The sequence below is a fragment of the Camelus ferus genome, chromosome 35, assembly GCF_009834535.1.
Source record: "Camelus ferus isolate YT-003-E chromosome 35, BCGSAC_Cfer_1.0, whole genome shotgun sequence".
Taxonomy (NCBI): domain Eukaryota; kingdom Metazoa; phylum Chordata; class Mammalia; order Artiodactyla; family Camelidae; genus Camelus; species Camelus ferus.
This window is the reverse complement of record NC_045730.1, coordinates 9,283,338-9,309,267: the sequence shown is the minus strand read 5'-3', so window position 1 is coordinate 9,309,267 and position 25,930 is coordinate 9,283,338. Positions and strand designations below refer to the sequence as shown.

Here is a 25,930-nt window from a genome sequence, read left to right as displayed (position 1 = left end):
AAATGTTAAGCCATTCACAGAGAAACTTTGCAAATCTCTTTTCCTGGAAAGCCTTTTAAAAAGGACTAGAGACCTATTTGATGAAAATAATTTGGCTGAGGTTCTGCCTGGAGTGTGAGCTGGATGACACCTGGAATTCCGTCCCGATTCTGCAGTTAACGGAAAACAAAATCATCGTCACTTGCTCCCAAGTTAGCATCTCCTTTTATAACATACAGATGTGTGAACAGTACTTTGATTCAAAAACAAAATGTAACTGTTAAGTCATCACTTCTTTTCCATTTGTATGTTTGCGGACTGCTTTCTGATACCCTCTACCTTTCATCCACTCAGTATAAAAAGAAATTCCAGTGGCCAGATCAGACACAGAACATTCATTCTCTTTCTAGCTTTTCTCTTACTGCGCCCTGCAGAATCGCACCTTACCGCCTCCCACTGTGACTTCTTAGCTTGCTTTCATATAGCATTTTATGGTTTGCAAAGACCTTCTGTATCCATACTCATGCTTGATGTGATCCCAAACTTCATCTGACCCGGCATCAGGGCTTGCATCTTGAACAGGATGAAACAGTCTCAAGAGGTGACGTTTACCAGCTTAGGCTCAAATGGTGTTGAATGTCTTCATAGGGTCTGTCTTAAGGCATGTTGGTCTTTGGACCAGTGGAAAAGAAAGGGGCAAACACCTGTCCTGGGCCAGGACTTGGTGTGGTGATCATGGCTGGTGTTCAGTGGCCTGTGGTTGGCAGCGGTGGATAAGATCCCTGGCAGAGTGGGCTCGGTTCCCATGACTCTGACCGGCATGTGGATGTATGGGTGTGGGTGTCACCCATCAGTGCAGTGACTGGGCTTCTCGGGGAAAACCTCAGAGCCACTGAAGAGGGAATTCATTTCACCTCATGCTCACAGCACGTCTGGCGTATCTCCAGTGGGGCAAGAGCTTCAGGCCACATCAGAACCTGCTACACAGGGAGGGCTGATGCTTTGCCGTTGCTGCTCCAGGGATGGAATGATGGTCAGAGAACAGAATTCCCAGACACTTCACACTCCTCTGCACCAGGGGCTTTCTTGTGCAGAATTCCTTCCCACGGGGAGGCTGATGGGCAGGCTGGCAGCTTCGGTGACTTGGATGAGACTTAAGACTCGGTGTAAGTTACACACCCCTAGGAGCAGCTCCAGGGGAAAGTTACTGCCATGATTCCATCCCCCTTACTGAAGAGATGACTTTCCTTTTGGTGGCTCAGTGCAGTCCTGCCCCAGGTGGACCGCTAACAAGGAATTGGCACTGGGTCACTCCTTCAGCCCCTTGACATTTCCCCCTGAGGGAATGAGTTATGGTCATTTTACAATGTTGTGTCAAATTCTAGTGCAGAGCACAATTTTTCAGTTATACGTGAACATACATATATTCATTGTCACATTCTTTTTCGCTGTGAGCTACCACAAGATCTTGTATATATTTCCCTGTGCTATACAGTATAATCTTGTTTGTCTGTTCTACATATGCCTGTCAGTATCTACAAATTTTTGAACTCCCATCCTATCTCTTCCCAACCCCCTCCCCCTTGGCAACCACAAGGACATGGAAACAGCCTAAATGTCCATCAACAAATGACTGGATAAAGAAGATGTAGTATATTTATACAATGGAATACTATTCAGCCATTAAAAATGACAGTGTAATGCCCTTTGCAGTGACATGGATGTCCCTGGAGAATGTCATTCTAAGGGAAGTAAGCCAGAAAGAGAAAGAAAAATACCATGTGAGATCAGCTTATATGTGGAATCTTAAAAAAAAATAAATACAAAACAGAAACAGCAGACTCATAGACATAGAATACAAACTTGTGGTCAGTGGTCATTTTTAAAAGAACTGGAGGAGACTTAGCAGAAAACTGCCGAGAGAAGGCAATCATTCTGTGCCTTCTCTTTCTTTCCTTTTGTTGTGTTCTTTATTGTATCCTCTTCAGTGCCTGTGGCTTTTTGAATTTTTTTCTTCCCGAGATTGTGGCTTTCCAAGCTAAGAGTGAACAAAGTTTGGGTTTGCTGGGGGCAGGAGCTAGAAATGGTTCCCGCTAGTCCTGGCTGATGAAGCTCCTATGCCTTGGGCCATGGTTGCCATAAGCACCTCCTCTGAGCCCCAAGTGAGTCCATATTTAGTTTTATTTGAACAGCGGTGCGATGCCATTTGCGTGGCTGTGTTTGAACATGCTGAGGCCCTGGGTGTGTACACCTGAATTCCTTGACATTTTCCACATGCCCCAGCAGGTCTTGAGGTTAGAAAAAAAATTAAGTAGTTACTTATGACTTGGCAGTGTTCCTATCCTTCAGGCCTAGGGGGCCCTTGGGGAGTGTTTCTCCATTTTAGTTACTTTTCTCAATTTGCGTGTAGTTTGAGTTTGGTGGAACCTAAGTCTAATTAGTGCTTTTGAAATGCAAAGTGAATTTCCCTTGAAATTGAAAAGTCTACGATCCTGGTGATTCTAGTAGGATCGGTGGGTTTCTAATCAGGTTCAGATTGGCTTAAAATACAGTGAACAAGTTCCTTGAGCCATGGGAAGCAATCTCTTTGAAGTGTTGGGGCAGAGTATGCATTAGAGAATTCTCTCCTAGAAACTTCTGTATTTTTAATTTACGTAGAGATGATAATCACCTCTAGAAGAGATCTTTAAGTAAAGAAAAGAGCTCTTTTTGTCATTCAGTTGTATAAATGACCCAGTTTCTCTTAAGAAATTAATGGTTTTTTTAAAAAAGGATTATTATAGCATAAGAGACTCAGAAGGTGGAACAACAAAATGCAGTAAGTGGACCTTATTTGTTTGGACCATGATTTGAACAAACCACACACAAGAGAGACACCTGTGAGGCAACTGTACTGGACATTACTGAATATTAAGAAATTATTAATTTTAAGTGTGATGAGGGCATGGTGGTTATGCTTAAAAAATGTTCTTAGCTGCTAGACAATCCTACACAAATGTTTACAGGTTAGATGATACGGTATCTGGGCTTTCCTTTAAAACACTCTTAAAAAAATAGTTTGGGAAGGGTCCGTGGGTAGATGAAATGAGAAAAGCAGAACTCTGGAAATCGCTGAGGGTGGGTGGGGATGGGTATGTGGAGGTTTACTGCATTCACCTTCACTTTGATGCGTGTTTGGAAATTTCCATAATACAAAAGATTTTTTTTAAAAAGATTCCTTTTCTGGGTGGGAATGGAAAATAGGAGCTGGCAAACATGACGTCAGCTGAGAGGAAGACCAGGATGTTGGAGTGTCTTTGCTGCTGATGCTCTGCTCTGAAAATCTTTAAATATTTGTGTTTTTTTACAAGATGCAAGTTGTTTGGGGGCAGTGAATACATCTTACTTATCTTTCTAATGCCCGCGGCGCTAAGTAAATGTTTCCTGAGTTTATTTCCTGCGTTTTTTGTTTTTCTGGGTAAAACTATTTATGATTATAATGTTTTCATGATGAGTTGACCCTTGATGAAATATCCTCTGGTATCTTGAGCAGTACTCCATGTGCTGAAGTCTACTTCGCCTGATGCCAGTGTATCTCAATGCTGTTTCTTGTGCTGCGTGCTTCCCATGATACATGTATACATTTTTCCCACCCTTTTACTTTCAATCTACTTGTGTCTGTGTATTTACAGTCCATTTCTTACAAATAGCAGGTACTGGGGCTTGCTTTTGTATCCAGTTGGTCATTTCTGTCCTTTTAATTAGTGTTCAGTCCATTGACATTTCATGGTAGAGTTTGTGTGTACCATCTTGATGTTGATCATTTTCTATTTAATCTCTTGTTTGATCTTTGTTCCCACCTTAATAGAAAAATAAGATGCAGAGCAAAGAAAGTAGGCCTTCTCTGTATAGGTTAGATGCAGAATTCCAGGAGGCTTCATTCACATCAGTCTTTGAAAAGAGTGCTCCTGGATTACAATTTCAGTACATCGTGAATGAGGCACCCTGGAGCAGGGCATCATGTCTTCCCTGCCATCCTTTCACTGGACCTCATAGCTAAGGCCGCTGTTGGTTGCCATCCTTAGGTTCCATTCAGCCACAGCTCTTGGCCTGCTTGAGACATACATCAATGGCTTTAGGCACACAGCTTTAGTACCTTCATCCCATGGAGCTTAAGGGTTATGTCAGTTTCTTAGACTCAGAATTTGATGATCACTACCAGTTATACACAGCCTGGTGCGGAGTAGAGACCAGCCTGTTATCACTAAATGACAGCCATCTTCACACTCCACCTGTGTTCCTCAATCCATAGCAAAGATATGGATTGATGTTCTTGTTTTGGTTTCTGCTTCTGACTATCCACCTGTTACTACCCTATGTCCTGGACCCCATCTAGGACTGGAACACTGTCCAGCACTCCAAATACATCACCAGGTGCCCAGCTGTCCTTCTCTGCTCCTGCCCAGCCTCTCCCTTGCACACAGCACCTCAAACATCCCACTGCACCTGCATATTCTCCTCCTGCAGCCTGGAAAGTCCTCCTCAGGCCTATGCCACCCTAGTGAGCCGGCCTTGTGGGAGGTCCAGCTCTTCTCCCTGTTCCTTCTTGCCTCATACGTAAGGTCTGAGCTTAACGGCCCTGCTCAGACCATCCCTTAAGCACAGTGCTCATCTCTGGAGACCACATTAGGATGGGTGATGGATGGATGGGTTGACTGGAGAATTCTTGAGGTATAGAATCAGACCATGAGGGGGTCTTGAAAAATGTAATGTGAGAAGTGGTCCAGGGAGGGGCTGATGTTTACCCTAGGATGGAGAAGACTTAAAGATGGTATGATTCTGTGTAACACAAACCTTTGGCATGCTACCTTGGAGAAGAGGAAATGGCTTTATTCGGTGTGACTTGAGAAGCAAGTGTTGAAATATTATGTTATATGTGGTTATAAGGTACAGAGGTATGTTCACCTTTGCAAGAAAAAGTTGTGCTAGAAAAAGAAAAAGTGAGATGAGTGCCAGATACGGTCGGAGTGCCCGCCCCAGAGGCCCACTGGCCACCTGTCAGGGGTGTTTGCCTTACGCTGGGTGAAAGGTTGCCTGCAGGACCTCAAAACATGTGATTCAGTGTGTCTGAATTTTAAAATCATTCTTGGTTAATAGTGGGTCACCAAGGAATTTAAAGAGGAGAAAGGAGATACGGGTGACTTGTTGACTAGGATCAGTCACCTGTTGAATATAAGCCAGAGAGGCAAAAAGGACACCCCATTTGGTGACTTTAACAGCTCTCCCTCTGGTGGGATTTGCCGGCACCTCGAGGCATCTCTGAAGGCCTTGCTTCCTATTCCCCTCTCTGGAACCCCCTGCCCACCTGCCTGCTTCCTGGTGGAGACCCACTGGTCTGACCCAGGTCTCTTGCTCCTCATTTGGGCTCTCCTGGGACCCTGTGTGTCATTGAGACCATCTCTGCCTCCCAAAACTGCCTTCACCACTGACCAATATGGGTGACTCCCTCTCCTTCAGCACACAGAAGCTTCTAGAACTTCAGGCTTACAGCATCCTCTCCTCCTGTGCTCACTGTTACCCGAGGTCACATCTGGATTCCCACTTCCTGGAACTGCAAATCCTCATTGAAAATCCCTGGCGCCTCTCATTTTATTCTCCCCTGTTTTCCACGGTCCCCCACACTCTGGAGACCAATGATGAAAACATGTTTTGGAGAGTCTCAGCCTCACACACGTACATGCACACACACAGAATGACACTCGGAGGAAGAAGTCGGGGCCTTTTCAAGATTGGTACAAAGGCACAGTGGATTAAGAGCAGGAAAGTGGATCTGCCCAGAGGACCCCCTGGTGGAGATCACGCCTGGCCATTCCATTTAACCTGTTCGCAGAATCATCAGGGTTTAGATATTCTTAGGCTGAGTGAAACGTGACAAGTTGGCTGCCATGGCAACACAGTTATCAATTCCTTATTGGCAATGAGTTTTCATTTTGGAAAGGATTCTAGGATTTCTGCTTCAACACACAGGCACAAGAATCCTAAAGCCTAGCAGAAAAACGTAACGAACTTGCTTCTGCTTGAAAGTCCTTGCAGCCGATCAAGACAACACTTTTTGTATCTTAAGGCACACTACATAGTGAGGCGGTTTAAAGACAGAGTCAGAAATATAGTGTCCAGCTCTTTGACTTCATTACACATTTCAGGGGTTTGAGAAGTGTAGACCCAAGCCTGAAGGTTCTAGAGAATAAGTCATGGGCTGAACGGATAAGCAAGCTGTGAAGAAGTCATGTAGCTGGCTGGATAAAAGATGGCCTACTCAATGTATCCAGTGTGGACAGCTGGAGAGCCAATGATGGTTAAGATCCCCAGAGGAGGACAACTTAAGACTGGAACAGACGGCTGGATAAGAGATGGCTTACTTAATGTATCCACTGTGGATGGCTAGAGAGCCAACGACGGTTAAGATCCCCAGAGGAGGACAACCTAAGACAGGATGGCTGGCTGGATAAGACATGGCCTACTTAATGTATCCAGTATGGACAGCTGGAGAACCAATGATGGTTAAGATCCTTAGACGAGGACAACTTAAGACTGGAATGGACGGCTGGATAAGAGATGGCCTACTTAATGTATTCAGTATGGAGGGCAGGATAGCCAAGACAGGTAAGATCCTCAGAGGAGGACAACCTAAGTCAGGCACGGACAGCTGGATAAGAGATGGCCTATTTAATGTATCCAGTGTGGACGGCTGGAGAGCCAACGACGGTTTAGATCCCCAGAGGAGGACAACCTAAGACAGGCACAGCCGGCTGGATAAGAGATGGCCTTCGTAATGTATCCAATATGGAAAGCTCGAGAGCCAACGATGGGTAAATTCCCCAGAGAAAGACAACCTAAGTCAGGAACAGACGGCTGGATTAGAGATGGCCTATTTAATGTATCCAGTGTGGATGGCTGGAGAGCCAACGACGGGTAAGATCCTCAGAGGAGGACAACCTAAGACAGGCACAGCCGGCTGGGTAAGAGATGGTCTACTTAATGAAGTTTTGTGACAAAATTTAAAACAATCTGTCCTTGGTATGTAACATCGTGTAACATTACTGCAGAAATCTGGGAACCTGGAGCCTGGGAACATAAATGGCTTAAGATTATTAATGTTGTTATTACTTAGATGGTATGGGAGGCATCATGCGTGTCCTATGTAACCCTTTTACAAGAATGGATAAACAGAGTAGCCAACAGCGCTCTCCAAATGCGGTATATATGTGTACCTCATACCGCGACACGGACAAGAAGGACTCTGAAAACTGGAAATTTTCATAGCCCAAGCTCATTACACCAGATGCTTAAAGCAGAAAGTGAAATGATGCCAATTTTGTAGTCTGTGAGAACAGTTTCCTTCAAGGTTCAAAACTGAGCTCGTAAGTGAATCTTAGCTCAGACCTAAAGCGTCATCCGTCTATCAGAGGAAGGAAGTTCCACTTTCCATTGGTTTCACTGCAAAGTGCAGCCGTTCCACGGGGTTGTGTACATTGCTGAGTTCACGTTCCTTATCAACATTTGCAAAGATACACACAGCAGAAGAGGTGTGTTCACGGACTGTATGCTTGGAGTCGTGTTGTCAGCTTGTAAAGCTTAATGGATTAGTGCTTACTGGGTGCCCACCAAGTTTCAGGCATGGAGTCGGGGTGCTGAGTGATGGACACTGGGGTTCAGACATCTAAGAGTAGAGGTGAGGGCAGGTGCACCCATGACCGTGGTGTACCCCTAAGGTAAACCCATCTATGTACCTTATAAGATATAACGTAATTGGCTTCAATTCTTGCCTCTGCAAGATAAATGCAAAAAGGGAGGTTCCAAGCACCAGGGGAGGCCAAAGAGGGTGGATTACATGTAGTCGAGGGACCCAGGATGGCTTTGTGAAGGTGGCATCAGAGACTGGCCTTAGAGAGGGTACCATTTAAGCGGATGCGGGTGGGGAGACATGCCAGGTGAAGAAAGTGTCAGGAGTGAAGACTCCAGAAGTGACGGCTGGGGTACGTTTAGGGGACAGTGAGACTAGTTCAGGGTGCCTGTAATTCAGTGATTATGAGAGAGTAATGATGTCACATCAGGAAGTTAAGTGAGGACCACATCCTGGTGGGTTCTGGTTGGTTGCCTCTGAAGGTTTCTGAGCAGAGAAGTGACGTAATACAGGTGTGCCTTGGCATGTATTTCCCAAGTAGGAGAACAGATTCCTTTCTCTTCCAGGAGATTAAAGTCACAGACGGGCCCATGGGTTGACTGTAGAAGCCCGTTCCAATCTGCTTTTGTCTACTTGGTTTCTTTCCTGTGTTTGAGGCTTACAAAGCCTCCAGATGGTCTCTTTCCCCGCACTGACTTTTCAAAATAAGTGATTTATTCAAATCCATCAAAGGATTGTCTTTCTTATCTTGCTCACAAAGCAGGAGGGGAAGGAGAGGATGTCCTGTACATCGAACATTGGCAAGTAGCAGAACAAGAGTATGTTTTCTGAGCCCAGAAGGCTCCGGGCTCCCTTTCTCGGCTGTCATTTGGCCTTTGCAGAATCGTCTCTTTCTGTGCATCCCCTACTGTGAGATGTGACATCTAAGTGGGCATTTTCTGCCAGACTCAGCCGAGGGAAGAGGTTAGAAATAGACGCTCCTGGGGTTCAGAAAGCAGAGAGCCAGCCTCTCTCTTTCTACCACGTGCTGGGATGACGTAAACTCTCTGGGTTCCCACTGAAGGCAGAGAGTGAGGGGAGGGTGGAAGGGGGTGCTGTGGGAAGACGGAAATGAGAACGAGAAGGAAAGTGATGCAGAGAGAGGGAGCTGGGGTGGGAATAGCTCATCAGTATCATCTTACAGAAGCAGCATGTCAGTCAGCATCTAATGTGGCTTTCCAGACCCTGGGCCCTGGACGAGGCTCTTTCAGAACTCACCTCCACCCCGGCAGTTAGACACAGCGGCTGCATTTTGTAAAGGGGTGCGTAGGCTCTGTGAGATTCAGTCACCTGCCCAGGACCATGCATTTGCCCAGGGAGGTGCCGGGTTGCATCCTGGGTTCCAAAGCATCTCCTGCCACAGAGGAGCCTAGAAAGAGGATGGAGGGTGGATGCAGGCTGGCCAGGAGGAGGCGCAGGGGTTTGCTCGGGACAGATCCTGAGCCTTCTAGGCACGGAGGTCCAGCACAGGTCTGGAAGGAGGCCCCAAAGGCCATCAGAGAGGGGCCCCTTGGAGGCCCAGGGGTGTGGGCTGGTCACAGCGCGGGCTCGATTCCCCAACATGGCCCCTGTGCAGAAAGTGAGGGGCCATCTGGAGAAGCGGACCCCAGTTTGTAAGGGCAGGAGGAACAGATGGGAGAAGGCAGGGTGGGGTGGAAACTCGTAGGGAGTCCAAAGGGATGGCCTGGAGGTGGTGACGATGGCTCCACAGCTGCGGGAATGTGCTTAATGCCTAGAACTGTGCATTTAAAAGTGGGTAAATTTTGCATTCTGTATATTTTATCACAATAAAAAATTACTAACATGGCCTGGCTTTCCCACTGGTGGGTCAAGTCTGCCAGTGGGCGGGGCTTCCTGGCTTCAAGGTCAATGAGAAGGCCCAGTGGGGATGTCAGGGGGCCCGGTTGCTCCCTCTGGGCTGACCTCACAGCAGACGTGCACACCCAGCCTCGGGGACAGGATCACAGCACCGAGGCAGCTCTGGCCACAGAGGATGTGTAACGTTTATGAGTCCAAAGGTCACCTTCCCAGGGACTAGAGTGGAATTTGATGTTCATTAACTGTGAGTTTTTAGAAGCCGAGCTGACGTCCTTCCTCACTGAAATTGCCTCCTTAATTCATTTTAAATTGAATATCTAGACTGCTCGCAAGTGGGATTAGGGGTGAGGATGAGGAGGCAGGCATCTGGAACTGTGGTTTTCAGTTTTCTTTTTTGGTAACTGAAACCTCCAGGTCACAGGCAAATATCACAATGGGTAGTTTGCCCACTGTGGTTTTTTAAAAATTTTTTGAGAGGAGTTGGCAGGTGGTAGTGGTTCTGGGAGAAGAATGCCCTCATGTGTGCTGCCGAGGGCCAGAGAGGAGCTTGAGGCCCCTGGAATCCTCCACTTGAGCTATTGGTTTGCAAATTAAACCTCGTTTGAAGACTTGTCACAGAGCTTAAGAGTATGGGGCACAGCCTTAGAGGAGGGGTGGTCTGACTCCAAGTTGAAGCTCCATCAGGTACCGTTGGGGCCTCAGGCAAGTTGCACTGGCTGTCTGACCTTCGTTTTCCTAATCTCTAAAATGGGACAAAGAATACCACCTACCATGGTCAAACATCAGAACTGAATAAGAGGACGTGTCCAAGATGGGTAGCGTGGTGCCCGGCGCACAGTAGGTGCTTGGTAAATGGTAGTTACTGTTCTCACTCCAATGCCAGAATCTAGGGAAGATAAAGTCCCAAGGATGGGGATCTTGGTGCATTGGGGAAATAACTGCCCCCTCCCACAGCCGTGAACCAGCTCCACCAGGTCCTGTCTGTTGGCCCCAGGTGGTTACATGCTTAACAATGGCTCCTGCATGACTGCAGTTGGGAAGCAGGTGACCGGGCGGCTTAGTCTAGCTCTGATCAAGTTCACCCGCCCTGTCCTGAGCCTGGCTTTTCTTCCCTAAAATGGCAACTGCGTCGTCTCTGTAACTCCTCCAGGGCGAGGGCTTAATCGTAGCATGGCTCCCTGGGGGCCAGTGCCCTGGGTGCTCTGTGGGACTAAGCTGTGCCGAGCTCTTCCAGGAGGAACCACGTGGCACCAACACGTGTGCAGGAAAAATGCATCCCAGGAGCTGATCATCCCTTCAGAGAGTATGGCTTTAGTAACACTCACTGATTTGTAGTTGCACAAGTGACACATGCGTGGGTGCGGCATTGGTATAAAAACGTAAGCAGTGTAAATAAAAATACAGCTTCCTTTAAGCTCCGAGTCCCAGGCCCCTCCCCAGAGGCAACCACATTAACAGTCAAGATCCTTCCCGTTCCTGTTTTATGGTGTAACGGGAGAAAGAGGCAGTGAAGCACTGTTAAGTCAGCCTGATTATGCTGTTGGGGGTACAAGCAGGGTGCTGAGATGGTCATCAGGGGAGGTTACTGACCCAGTGGTAAGGAAAGACATCGAGGAGGTAACACAGGACCCAGCAGAATGGGAATGAGCTTGCTGTGCAGTCATGGAACAGCATTCTAGGAAGCTGGAACAGAAACTTGTTGAAGAGGTGGCTAGGAATAACGTGTGGTTTGTATAATGGGACAGTAATGAAGGCATATTTAAATTTTCTTCTCACAGCTTAATAACCCATTTTTCATTTGCTGTAAGAGTCCATCTATAACCATGCACCGGGAAGGATTCTGTAATCTAAAGCCTTTCACATGTAAACTTTGCCCTGACTATGTTTTTGAAACTTTCAAATTTGCAAGGCCTTGTGCTAGATCCCCAGCCAGGAAGGACGGCCCTTGAGAGTTGGCAGAAACACATCACTGTGCTCTAGTCTCTGTTATCTGTGGTTTAAAGATTTTCCAGTGATATTTTTACCTATTAACTGAGAACTGATTCTGAGACATGGGCTCGTGGACTGAGCTTGGCAGTAGGTCATTGTAACAGTCAACTTTTAGTGACTGATGGCTTCCCAAGTACCTCTGTGCACCGTCTCACAGTATCAGTATCTCCACTTTCTGAAAGAAGGAAAAACAGCTGTGGGCCTGGAGCCGGGCCTGAAGCCAGCTCTCCCTAAATCCCACCCCTAGCTCTTTCTCCTCTAAGGAGAGACAGCTCCCAGGCTGCTGTCCTGATTCAGTAGCAGAAGAGCCTGTATCTGGGTTTGGGAAAGTCTCCCCAGCAGACAGGACTGAGCCGTCACTCCCTGGATGTGGCCATGTGGACAAGTCACCGGTCTCTGGGAAGTAAACAGCGCGCTCACAGCACATAAATCTTTGTCACATTCCCCAGTTGGGCAGGGCAGGTGGCAGGAGCCCTTTGGGGTTTTCAGCCAGTAGTGAGGATGCCAGGAAAACACATCAGCCATCAGAAGGAAAAGGAGAGCCTGGCCCTTAGCTGCCCCTTTCAGGAGAAGGACTAGAGACTGAATACTGAACCATCAAAACCCATGAGTGTGAAAGGCCCCAGGGAACTGAGCCTCAGACCTGAAGACAGTTCAGGCCACCGGTGCCTATGGAGAGAGAGCGGGGCAGAGCAGGCCGCCTTGCCTCTGGGCCAGTTTCTGCTCTAGGCTTCCCTTCTTCAGTGGGCCCTGGCGGTCCATGGTTCAGCCTCCCCACTCAGCATCCTTACTCGGATGCCCTGAAATCAGAGGGGCTGCCTTTAGGTCACCCTGGACCAAGTTCAGAGGTCCACAGGGTGAGGGGGAAGCTTCAGCCTGGCCTACTGTTCCCTTGGCAACAGCAGTGATCCGAGGCCTGGAGCTTAAAGAGCCGATCGGTGGCTCCATGCACCCCACCCAGCAGTGGTCGGCCCACCCAGGGCTGGGGGGGGACAGGAATGAACTTGGCCTCCATCCCCCATGGTGGCACATCTGGCAACTGCTGGGCTTGGAGGAGGCACCACGCCATCAGGCCCTCTCATTCCTCCTCTCCCACAGCCCGAGAGGCCCTGGAGGCTAAGCACACCCACCAGACAGCCAGTGGACAGCGCTTTAAAAAAATTCGGAGGTTCCAGTGACCATGAACCACACCTGTGCCTCTGAAGGGAATTCCTGCATGAGCAAGTCTGTCGTGGGTCTGTCTCCCTCCCTCTGTTTTCATGGGAGAGGATCCCAGCCCTGCCCGGGACTGGCTAACTCAGGACTGAGATGCCCAAGGAGGCTATGACCAAACATTTAGAGGCATTAGCTGTTGGGAAGATGTCCTTCAGAGGCTAAAACTGAGGTTCAGGGAGAACCATGATTCTCCAAGGTCAGCAGCACACCAGTGGCAGAGTTGGAAAACCTTTAAACCACAGATGCCAGCAGTCTGGAGGGAATTTCTGGGAATCTTTAAAAAAAAAAAAAAATTCACAGCCTCCTTCCCACTTGACCTGCACCCATTTTCTCCACTGCACCCTGGAAAGTGCCCAGGAGCAGTAAGAGGAGCTAGCAGCCTCTTACCCAGGGATCTGTGAGTTCAGTTTCACCTCCCTTGGTAGATCTGGAAAAGCCTTGGGGGTTGGAAACAGCATTCCATGGCCTATCGTCTCCCAGTCTCCCTTGCATCCTAGACAGTGGAAATGAGGTTGGCAGAACTACTGGGGAGATACAGATTCCCCCACAGGAAGCTCAGAACCTAGACTGAAATATCACAGAATGGGACAAGTTGAGTTCCCATCAGCAAAGTCCACATGCACATAACTGAGTGATTAATATTTTTCTTGCTTCCTAGAATATATGTATGGGTGTGTGTATATATATGAAATCTGTATCTATATAGATGTATGTATAGAGAGAGTTTGTACTGGGATGCAATGAGGAAACTTACTTATGAATGAGTGGTAATTAAAATATCATTAATTATCTACAATATTTCTTTGCAAAGTTCCTGAATCCCTAGGCTCATGATGCCATTTTCAACCATAACGTTAAAGGATTTTGTTAACGGACACTGGGAAGAAGCCCCAGGGACAGGGCAGCAGGCTGCTCAGGGCTGAGGGGACTGGCTGGGGCTCTGGCTGCCCCCAGGCCGGAGAAGATGGGCCTCTTCCCATGCTTGTAGTTCAGTTCTTGCTGCCTGTTGCAGGGCTCTGCCCGAGTCAGGCGAGGATGAGTGTAAAACAGAGGTTGATTTAACACAGGATCAAAGTGCATAGCTGAGAGGTTAATGAACATTAAGTCATAGAGCAGACATAGTGTGCGGAATTTTTGTACTTTATTTGACCCCAAAAAAAAACCCTTTTGTTTGCACGCCAGCATCTCATGGGCTGAGTGTTAGGTGGACTTCAGTCTGGCAACACTTTCTAGTGCATTTATCTAAAGATGTAACTTTCTTTCTCTGTACCAGAACATAACCGATAAACTCCCCTTTCTGTGACGGCAGGGAATGGACCCAAGGCCATGAGGTCTTTTCCTGGCTTTAATCGTCATCTATTAAGGAGTTAAGCCTTGGCCGTTTAAGACCCTGTGCTCTTTTTCTTGGCTCTCTGGAGTCTTTCTGAAATGTGGTCTGTCTCCTGAATTTACCTGGGTTTCCTGTAACCCCGCATCCCCTCTCTGAAATTCAGTCCTTCCTCCTCTCCATCACGTCCTGCAACTCTGTAGATCTGGCTCAGAATACACAAAATAACCCTGTCAGCTGAGCCTGGGAGAGCATCAGAAAGGAAAGTGCACTCAGTTCAAGATCCTTAAAGCCAGTTCCTGATCTGACCAGAACAGAGGAGTCAGAATGGACTTGGGACACAGAAACTTCACAAGGATCACAGTGAACCCAGCCCCCGCTTCCCAAAGGTAGCCCCTGCTTCTCCATTCGTTGTCTGCTTTTAAGTCCCTGAACTTGTTTCAGCCTTTCATTTATCAAGTGCTTTCTGCACACCACGTGCTGGATAAATAGATGAAAAGATGGAACCCTTGCATTTATTTGAGAGCTTACAGTCCAGGAGAGAGTCAGATGCACAATGCAATAAACTTGACAGTGGAGTTAGGGAAAGATTACCTGGCTCTTCCTGGAGGAATCAGGGAAGGCTTCACAGAGGAGGTGACCCTTAAACCCAGACTTGGAGAATAAGTAGAATTCCGTCGGTTGGATAAAGATGTGAGGGGTGGTTGGCAGAGATGTTCTCAGCAGAAGGCACAGATACTTGAGAGCGCCCAGTGTGGTTAGGGAGTAGCAGTTCAATCAGGAAAGTGCAAATTCAGGATGAATAACAGTCAGAAAGCTTCATTTCTTGTTTTCTGTGTGTCAGGTGCTATGTCATGTGCTTTACATCTATTATCTGGTTTTATTCTGCAAAGCAGGTCTATGGCAGAGGCATTATTTTCCCCATTGGGTAAATGAGGAGGGTGGGTAAGGCAGCTGCCCGGACGTGGGCGAGGCCCCGCTGTCAGATGATGGAGCAGCGGGGATGCAATCCCAGTTTTGCCTGGTTCTGAAGCCCAGGCTCCTGCCTGGGATGCCAGACGGCCTTCTGCTTGTCTGGGGACAGTGGGGACGGAAGCGGGAAGGCAAGAGAGCCCTTGAGCCAGCACTGCCCAGTGGGACCAGCACTCCCGCCCCAGCTCTGTCCCGACCTCCTGCCTGCCTGCCTCCCACCTCCACGCCCCTCACCCTCAGCCACAGCCCGGCTGGGGCATTTGCTCTCCCTTCCTAAAGGCTCCCAGCTCAGGGAGACAATGCTCTGACTTCGGGTGGAGCAAAGGGCCCCATGCCAGGTCAAACACAGTCCTAGGAACCCTAGGTGGCTTCTCCAGAGAGTCCTCAGAAGAACTGCCCTGCTGTCACTCCTGTGGTTTGGGAGTTTTTTCGGTAGCTCTGGGCGTCTTCCCAATGGTTCCCATTTAGGAAACTATTCTGCAGTGGCTTGGCTCTGCTGCCTGCCCCCTCACCTCCCCCCCCCCCTTCTCTCTAAAAGGGCGAAAACAATGGTGGGACAAGGAGACAGGGCCAGAGGGAGCTGGAGAGAACTCGGGGCGAGGCCAGTGGGCTGAGCATCGCCCCCCTCCACAGAGAATAAAGGGGTCTTGGCCTGTGGCCTTGACTGGGTCAGAAGACACGATGCCGTGTAAACTTCTCAGAACTGGCAGACTGTGTGGCCGAGGGCCACCTGAGAGCGTGTCTGTGCTGAGAGGGGATGTCTCTGGCCAGTGCACGTGGGCGGTTCTAGGAAGCTTAGCTTATCAGTGTCACTGGCGAAGCGCTTGAAAAACCAGCAGATAATCATTTTGGAAAGAGCGGTTTTGTGGACCTCCACCTGGAGGTTTGAAATTGGCAGTAGTTCGTTGAGTCCAAGGATCCTTGACAAGAATCATTGGGAACCTGAGCTCTAACCAGGCAGCCCAGAGCCGTCATCACGCATCGCTGGGCAAGGGGAGGGGGGCAGTCAGGGTCTCGGGAGACTCTGGGACCCGGTGCTCTTCCATCTTTCATCCTCCTTCATTCTTTGTTGCTGTTTTCTCTCCAAACTCTTCCATCCAGTCGTCTGTTGTTGCCTTTGTGTCTCCATTTGCCTCGAGCCCCTCTCAAGACTAGGCTTCCAGAGTTTTTTCCTACAAAGGGCCAGATACTAAATATTTTAGGCTTTATGGGTCAGCCTGTGTCATATAACTACTCAACTCTGCCGCAGTAGCAGGAAAAGAGCCACAGACCACATGTAAACAAAGGAAGGTGTTTGTGGCCGTGTTCCAATAAAATTTTATTCACAAAAACAGGTGGCAGGCCAGATTCGTTTGCTCACCTCTGTTCTCGATTTCAGTATTTTTCTTTTCTTCTTTCTTTCTTTGAATCTCAAGTACAGCGATGTGTTAAAAAGGGAAGCTATTGGTCAGTGTTGCCGCTTTGGGACTTGCTTCATTTTTAACATTTTGGAAAGTACACGCTGTCTTGTCTTTATAGGTGGTTCTTTAAATTGAAAGCAGCTGTGAAGGCAAGAATTCTTTCAGTGAGCATTTGGTATGTCTGCTGCCATGAAATAGTCATTTTTAATACACTTTTCTCAAGGTAGATAGAGAGCTTACTGGTGTCCTGTGGAAGAATTCAGGCAACCTTTCTGCCCCATACAGTGCCAGGCGCAGTGCGAGAAACGCGTCTTGCTGGAATGAATGAACATTTGGAGGTGGAAGCTGTTAAGAAATGATTTCCTTAATCATTTAGAGATGATGCTCTATTATACATGGATTCTGTATGGTAACATGGGTAAAGTTCCTTAACTTTTCAAGATCTTGATTGTGAAAGTTTTGCACAGCACCAGGGATTCCTGGGGAGAGGTGGACACATGGGAGAGTTTTAGGTAGAGCGCAGGTGAGACACTCTCATGGGTTTGTCCTGTCATTGGAGGCAGGGGACCACCCAAAGGTCACACTGAGATCACTCAGCCTCACAGATGCAAAAACATCCCTCTTGGCATCTTTCCTCGTCGGCCTGTGGTCATGAGGGTGCAGGATTAACTAGTGATCAGTCTTGCAGTTCATGGTGGCTGGGCAGAACCACCAGACTCATCCTCCCCCCGCTTCCATCAAAATGCTCCATGAAAGTATACAAATACCTAGAAAATAATGATGATAAAATAGCAAAGGGAAAAAAAAATTAAGAGCAGAAAATCTAATAATGGCGTGAGTCTAACTTTGTTTAAATGTGTGTGTATACCAATAGAAATGATCCTCAGAAGAAATACATTAATGTCAACAGTAGCCATTTCTGTGCAACAGAATTGCAGATGATCTTGTCCTTTTTTTGTCCCATAATTTTTAAATGCTTTTCTATAATAAATTATGTTGCTTTTAGAGTTTAAAAAGGTTTCTACTTCAAAAAGAGAAAGAATGGGGACCCCAGCCTACAGTTTGTCTTACTGAGAATAAGAGGGCAGGCTCCCCTGTGACAGTCGTCCCATCCACCCTGAAGCAGTGGCGCTTTCTAGAGAAGGGGGACTCAGCCACGGGCAGATGCTGGGCCTCTGACAGGCACGTGCTTTCTCCTCCATAGCCAGTCAGAGCTGGTGTGATGTCCTGACAGTGGGGCTGCCTACTAGGAATTGGTTGTTTTGAGGTTGCCCAGTATGATCATTTGCTTCTCTTTGGTTCTTCCTCAAAGGACATATGGCAATGCCTGTTTCAGCTTGGCCGGGCCTGTCCCCCTCCTCTTCTCAGCCTACTGTAAAGCATCACAAAGCTAAATGAGCAAGTGTGTTGACTTTATCTATATTTTAAAAGCAGTTTCTAAAGAGATTGATTTCATTTGGAAAGCATTCCAGACAAAGGATGGTTTTTTAAAGAAACACATGTATTAGAAAGCACAGCTCTCATGGAGAAATTCTCGCTTTCTTAAGGGGTGATGGCCAGGATGCAGGAGGCTTCTCTGAGATGCCGGTGACAATGGCTTCATCATTTTATGGGGTTAGCCTCTTATTCCCAGGGCCTGAGTCCTCCCTACCTGCAGGCATAGCCCACTTCCCACAAAGATAAAGACATTCTGCCCGGCCAGGGGTTCTGGGTCACAGCTTTGCTGTTGACATTGGACAAGTTCTAAGAGTCCTTCTGTGTCTCTCTGCTCCAAATCAAACCCTACCCATGTCAAAGAGAGGCTGTGGGGTGGAGAGTGACATAGTCCCTAAGGAACTCCAGTCAGACCACTCATCCCATCTTAATAACTACTGCCCCCCCCCCACCGCCCAATAGACACACACCCACACACACCCCCAGCTGTCCCTCTGCTCCACCTCGGCTTCTTCAGGCTATTGTCAAGGTGGTCTTCCTCTTCCTCTAACTCTCTGGGGCAGGGACCAGCCGGCCCCCGGGGTCTGAGGGATGCCATTGAAGAGTGCAAATGTCTTAGACATGATCGCTGACCCACCAAGAGGACAGATCTGTTGCGTCCTACTGTGTTTGCTCTTATTTATTATTTTAAAATGCAGCCGTGTGAAGAACGCCATAAAATGTAACTCAGCCTCCTCTTTGATGTTATGTTCCATCCCACTGCTGGATCCTGTCCTTTCAAAATGCAAACCGCCAGCCACATCAAAGCCCAGTTCTCTTGTGTTAGTGGACTTTGCTTGGACTTTTTCACCCTGTTCTTGGCTGGAGAATCTGTGATAACTTAGAGGAAGACCACTGCTTAGGGAGGGCGGATGTCCATGCTGAGCCTGGGGTGCGGTCACCTTAGATTGTCAGGAAGTTACGGAGATGATACCTGGTCATACACAACATTGTGAGTCCTCCAGAGTCTCCCGTGTCACCTTCTCTTAAGGGGCTCATTTTGGCTAGAAGAGGGTGGTGTGGCTCACATGGCCTCCTCTCACCTTGTAACAGTGACTAAAGCTCTTTATTAAGTGATGGGTATTTTGGGAACAACTGGATTCAGATTTTTTTTTTTCAGTGTATTCCTAAAATGGCCCGGGCAACAAGGCGACGGAGACCAAGGTGAAAGAGGCCTTCGCTTCTGTGCGGCGTGACAAGGGCAGCGGGTGTGCCCCCGGGGCTGCGGGGCGCTTGCTGGCTGGACGGCTCCAGGCTTAGGTGCTGTGGAGACGTGGGAGCAGGAAACCTGGTGTGTAACTGGAGAGTCGCCTGTGGAAGGTGTCACAGAGGCGGACCTGCACAGTGGTTCCAGGACAACCAGACAGAGCTGGGGTCGGCCAGCCCTCCAGGAGGGAGGAAGCAAGCACAGAGGCTCAGAGATGGGAAGGAACAAGACATGCTAGGGAACACCCAGGAGCCAGGATGCTCTGGGCATAAAGTTTGTGAACAAAAGGATGATAAGTGAGACTGGAGATGCAGGCTGGGTCCAGTTGCACAGGTTAAGGGTGTTAAGAGAATGAACTCTAGCTCATAATAATGAGTAACATCTAGGGGATATTTACGGTGTACCTAGGGATCTTAGTCTGTTCCGGCTGCCATAGCAAAATTCCACAGACTGGGTGACTTACAAACAACAGAATTTTCTTCCTCAGTTCTAGAGGCGGGAAGCACAAGGTCAGGGAGCCAGTGTGACAGGTGAGGGCCCTCCTCTAGGTCACAGACTTTTTTTTTTCTTGGTTGTATCTTCACATGGCAGAAGGGGCAACACTCTCTATAAAATGTCTTTATAAGGACGTTAATCCCATCAGTGAGGGCTCTGTCATCAAGACGTAATCCTCCACCGAAGCTTTTAACATAAAAGGATGCTAAATTTTTCAAATGCTTTTTCTACATCCGTTGATACGATTTTTATCCTTCATTTTATGAATGCGCTGTGTCACATTAACTGACTTGCCATCTTTGTGTCCCTGGAATAAATCCCCCTGGAACGTGGTGTATGATCCTATTTGAAAATAGTTTGTTAGCATTCTGTGGAGGATCTTTGCATCTGTGTTCATCAGGGAAATTGGCCTGTGATTTTTTTTTTTTTCTGTGGTGTCCTTGTCTGGTTTTGGTATCAAGGTAATGCTGGCCTTGTAAAATGATTTTTGGAGTGTTCTCTCTTCTGTTTTTTGGAAGAATTTGAGACGGACTGGTATTAATTTTTCTTTCAAATGTTTAGTAGAATTCACCACTGAAGCCGTCTGGTCCAGGACTTCTGTTTCAGGGGAAGTTCTGGATTACTCATCCAATCTCTTTACTAGTAATTGGTCTGTTCAGATTTTCTGTTTATTTTATGATTTAGTGTGTGTAGGTTGTATGTTTTTAGAAATGTATCCATCTCCTTTCATTTCTGATTTTGTCTCTTTTTTTCTTGCTGAATCTAGCTAAAGATTTACTTTTTTTTTCCAGAAACCCAGCTTTTAGTTCCACTGATCTTTTTCTGTTTTTTTTTTTTTTTAAGTCTCTATTTCATTTATTCTGCTCTGATCTTTGTTATTTCCTTCCTACTATTAACTTTGGGCTTCATTTTTTTCTTTTTCTGTTTCCTTGAGGTATAAGGTCGTTATTTGAGCTCTTTCTTATTTCATCATGTGAGCATTTATCACTACGTACTTCCCTCTTACAGCTGATTTTATTGCATCCTGTAAGTTACAGTTCTATTTTTTATTTCTCTTTTGACTGCTTGGTTCAGGTTCGTGCTTCATCTTCACATATTTGTGAATTTTCCAGTTCTCCTTTGTAATTGGCTTCTACTTGTATACCATTATGGTCAGAAAAGCCGCTTGATAAGATTTCCATCTCCTAATTTATTAAGACTTGTTTTGTGACCAAACATATCATCTGTCCTGAAGAATGTTTCCTGTGCCTTTGAGAAGAATCTCTATTCTCTTGCTTTTGGATGGAATGTTCTGTAAATATTAAGTCTGTCTGGTCTAACATGTAGTTTAAACCCCATGTTTCTTTAAGACCTAGTCGCTGTTGGGGTGGATACTGAAGCCCCCTACTATTATGGTATTGCAGTCTACTTCTCCCTTTAGGTCTGTTAATACTTGCTTAAATATTTAGAGTCTTCTATGTTAGGTGCATAAATATTTATAAATGCTATATCCTCATGAACTGATTCCTTTATCATTACATAATGACCTTTGTTATAGTTTTTCTCAAAATAGAAACACAGTTACCCCAGCTTGCTTGTGGTTTCCATTTGTATGGAATATCTTTTCCCATCCCTTTACTTTCAGTCTCTGTGTGTCCTTAGAACTGAAGTGAGTTTCTCTCAGACAGAATATAGATGGGCCATGGATTTTTTATTTCATTTTTTAAACTGAAGTACAGTCCGTTACAATTTGTCAATTTCTGGTGCGCAGCACAGTGTCCCAGTCATGCGTATACAGACATATGTTCATTTTTATATTCTTTTTCATTAAAGGTTACCACAAGATACTGAACATAGTGTCTTATATCTAAAAATCTATTTTCATATATAGTAGTTAATATTTGCAAATCTCAAACTCCCAAATTTATCCTTTTCCTCCCCTTTTCCCTGCCGGTAACTGTAAGATTTACTATGTTTGCAAGTCTGCTTCTGTTTTGTAGATGAGTTAGCGTCTTTGTCTTTTTTTGGAGTCCACATATGGGTGATTTAATGTATTTGTCTTTCTCTGTCTGACTTATTTCCCTTAGTATGATAATCTCTCAGTCCATCCATGTTGCTGCAAATGGCACTATTTTATTTTTTGTGGCTGAGTAGTATTCCATTGTATAAATATACCACAAGTTCTTTATCCATTCATCTGTCGATGGGCATTAGGTTGGTTCCATGTCTTGGCTATTTTATATGGTGCTGCTGTGAACATTGGGGTGCAGGTGTCTTTTCAAACTAGAGTTCCCTCCGGATATATGGATGGCTCATGTTTTATATTCATTCAACTATTCTGTCTTTTGTCTGGAGATTTTAGTCCATTTACATTGAACATAATTCTTTATAGTTTTCCTTACTGCCATTTAAATTTCTTTCTGGTTGGGTTGTAATTCCTTTTTTCTTCTCGTGTGCTTTGCTGTTTGGTTATCCTCTGGTAGCAGTCTGCTTAGAATCATTTCTCTTCATATTTTGTGTATTGGGTTTTTGCTTTGTAATTACCAGGACATTTATACAAAACAACTTATAACAGTCCATTTGAAGTTGAAAACTTATTCCCCAATGTTTTTGATGTCACAGTATACATCTTTTTATCTTGTGTATTCATTAACAAATTATACATAGTGATAGTTATTTTTACTACTTTTATTTTTTAACCTTCATACAGGCTTTAGATGTGATTGATCCACTGCCTTTATGACCTTAGATTATTCTGAATTTTACTATATATATTTACCAGTGAGATTCATACTTTCATATGTTTTTCTGGAGCTAAACATTTTTACTAACTTGTATGGAAGATATTTAAGATTACTATTTGTTTCCAAATTACTTATTGCCTTTCTCAAAATTTGCATTCCAGAGGTTGTAACAGCAGTTGCGTCATTGGTACTGGAACAGAAGTTTCTGCCCGTATCCCCCAGAAAGTCCACTAGTTGAGACACCCCTGACAGTTGTACCCGAGGCTCTTGGGTGGCAATTGTTATGGGTCTTTAACACAGCCGAGAGCCCCGGGCCCTGTCAGCCATTACCTTCCTCGTCTGTGGTTCCTTGGGTGACCATGACATTGGAAGGTGCTTGTTCTTCCTTTTTTTTCTTTCTTCCCTCATTTGTCTGGTAATCTTTCTCTGTTCATTTTTATATTCTTTCTCTACTTTCCTTTGAACCATCAATCTGATTCACTGCCCTCCTCATTATGGGCTTTCATAAAGGCTTGTATAAATGATATTTCTTCCCATTTCCCACTTTTCTGGCAAAACAGTTCCAAGTGGAGAATGGTGGAGTAATTTAACAACCCATTTTCAGGCCAGTGTTCCCCAGAGCCTAAAGCATACATTACTCAAGCAGTATTACACTAAAACACCATCTTTTTCTTAGTCATAGGTGGATAACTATAATTAGACCAGACATATGTGATATCACAGTGAACTGCAGCACCTTTCCTCTACCTGTTGGCCATTTGTTTATCTCCTTTGGAGAAATATCTGTTGAGGTCCTTTGCCTGAGAGGGTCTGGAGGCAGCTCACAGACAACTGCAGGGTCCCCAGCCAGGACGTCATGGATACGTGGTGGTGGGGTCAAGACTCCTCCCTTGGTGGACCCCCACAGTTCTCTCAAAGTCATTTTTCTTCATGGATAGATGCCAATATTTTGTTGAGGGGGTGGAATGAGGGGTGTCTTATATGGTCCTAATGCTGATGTCATTCCTTAGCCTTCTTGTAACAGCAGTGTTTGTCGTTATATATGTATATATTTTTATATATGTATCTATAAAATAAATACTCCCACATGTGTATTTATATCAGATGAAGTCCCAGAATGACCAGATCAAAGGATACATGCTGTCTTCATTTTGATACAGTCAAACTGGCTCTTTAGATAAGTTTATACTCTACCCGCAGTATATGAGAATCCCCACTTCCCCAAATCCTGACTCTGGTTTTACCAAAGAGTAAAATCAAAATTGGATTTTGTGGAAGAAAGCAATTCATTGTGGATCTACTTTGCATTCATCTTAAGGGTAGGGCTAAGCATTTCCCACATTTGGGAGAGATTTATTTTCCCTTTCCTGTGGACTGTCCACATTCTTTGCGCATTTTCCTGCTCTGGGTTTTGTGTTTTTTACTTACTGGATCATTGGAGCACTGTCCTTGTAGGAATGGCAAATTTATCTTTTCCTATAAGAAACCAAGGTGGCTTAGCTAAGAAACCAAAATTCAATTTTCCAAAGAGACACTTTCAGCCCATCCCGCGATGACTGGAAAGGTTTCCAGAACGCGGGGACGTGCGCCTCCATGCAGGCAAAGCCCTTCAGATGGAAATACGCCGAAGGCCTTCTGTAGATCCAGTTCTCCCTTCCAACAAGGTGATCCTCAAGGTATGGCTTTCCTGGAAAGTGTTTTAGACCCAGATTAGAATTTAACGGTCAGAACTGCTGAACAGGAGGAAAATGTGGGGAGTCACATGCCCCCCAGCAAGGTCTCCCTGCAATGTGAACTGGTAAGCGAGGGAAAAGACGGGTCACGGCGTGTCTTTCAAAATAAACTTACCTAGGGCACCCAATACGGAAAGCAAAAGAGGGGCTCCCTATTTGGGTTCACTTGGGGGTTCACAGAGTGACAGCAAGAAGGGGGAATGAGGCGTCCTTGCCCTGGGGTGGGGGCCACTGGGGAGCATTCCTCGGGAGGTTTTCTGCAACTCACCTTCCTCTCCCGGCCTTTCCTGCCCCAGCTCATGTGCTCCTCGGTGCAGAAGGCCCTGTTTGAGGAGGAGGACCGTGTCAAGAAGCTGCAGCAGAAGGTGGCCACCCTGGAGAAGCGGAACAGGCAGCTGCGGGAGCGGGTGAAGAAGGTGAAGCGGTCCCTGCGGCAGGCGCGGAAGAACGGCCGCCACCTGGAGCTGCTCAACCACAAGCTCAGCGAGAAGCTGGTGGCCACAGCGGGCGCGCTTCCGCACATCAACGCCCTGGGGCGGGAGCCCGCGGGTGCCCCCTACCTGCGGGGCTAGCCGGGCGCCAGCCTCGCGAAGCCAGCGAGCAGAAAGGGAGGGCGGGCGTGTCTGAGCACAGAGTTCAAGAGCTCTCCTGGCTGGTATTTTATTCTGCAGTTGGTAGACTCTAGTTGGCTCCAGGGCAAGTCTTGCTCTCTCTCCCCAGCCTGGTCCTCCATCCAGTGCTCCAATACCCACAGTGCCATGTGCTTGCCTGGGGCCTGCCCCGGGCTTCCAGGAGGAGCCTTGCCAAGTGCACTTAATAGGGAAAGGACATTTTAGACTCTCTAGTGGCCCAAGAACTCAAGGGGTTCTGCCTTTGTCTTAGAAGAGCCGCAGTGTGGTCCTAGCTGTGCACAACCAGACAGCCATCCGTGTGCAGGAGTGGTCTCAAGCTAGGTCGTGGAACCTTCTAAGGCTGCTAAGGCTTACTGAGTTCATCACAGGTCAGGGAGTGAGGTGGCAAGAAATTAAACAAGAGTCACACCTGATTTCCCACACCAGCTACCCAGAGTGTGGATTCCTAAGGCTCACTTTAATCTAAAGGAGAAGTGCCTTTATGGGCCTAGTCATGTTTCATCGAACCACGTTCCCAGGTGGGAAAAGCCTGAACAGCATCTCAGGTATCTCAACACTATAAATTGCACAGGGGATGCTGCCCAGAGGCACCCCACCACCTCCAAAACTACGGGGCCCCGTCACACCGTCCTCTCTGTTGGAAATGGCATTAGTGTCAGATTTCCATCCACTGCCTTTTGAAAACCCACATCCTTTTTGCTCTAGCAGCTCATCTGGGGCCCGAGCATTCTGTCCCTGAGTTTTGGTGGCAGGCTGCTGCCTCGGGGAGAAATTTGCGCCCTGGACTGCACAGCATGGGGACTTCTGCTCAAAGGCTCTTCATGGCCGCACTCCACCAGCACTTTGTTCTTCACAGTGTGGTGCCATAGAGGGTGCGTTTTCCTGTTTCTTGCCTGGGACATTTTCATTCTAGCAGTTTTGCTGTCACCCAAGGGAAGGCTAGATCTAAGGGTGATTTGCAGCCCATGCTTGGAGAGCTGGGGGAGCGGGATCTCTACAGATGCACCACATTTTGCCTTTTCAATAAACATGAGCAATATTTCAGCCACAACCATAAAGCCTCGTGTGTTTCTTTTGCAGCAGGAAGAGGGCAGGCTTTCCAGCTCTGTGTCCTCTGGGGACATATCTGTGAGTTAGTTACACCTGGCGGGGGGCACCCAGGAGACTGCACTCAAGCCGCCTGTGCCCTCCCCATTGGGATGAGTCTGACCCTGTCTCTCCCAGAGTTCCCGTCTCGCAACATACCTACAGAAAAGCAGTGTTAG

General features: G+C 46.8%; 1 protein-coding gene across 1 annotated transcript in view; it reads left to right on the top strand.

The window, feature by feature from the left end:
- Positions 1 to 25,716, top strand: part of CCDC3 (coiled-coil domain containing 3) — a 57,982-nt gene extending 32,266 nt beyond the window's left edge. Inside the window, exon 3 of the mRNA XM_006174194.3 lies at positions 24,330 to 25,716. Coding sequence (XP_006174256.2) covers positions 24,330 to 24,605 — 276 coding nt within the window. The 3' untranslated portion in view covers positions 24,606 to 25,716. The remainder of the gene's footprint in view (positions 1 to 24,329) is intronic.
- The last annotated feature ends 214 nt before the right edge of the window (positions 25,717 to 25,930 follow it).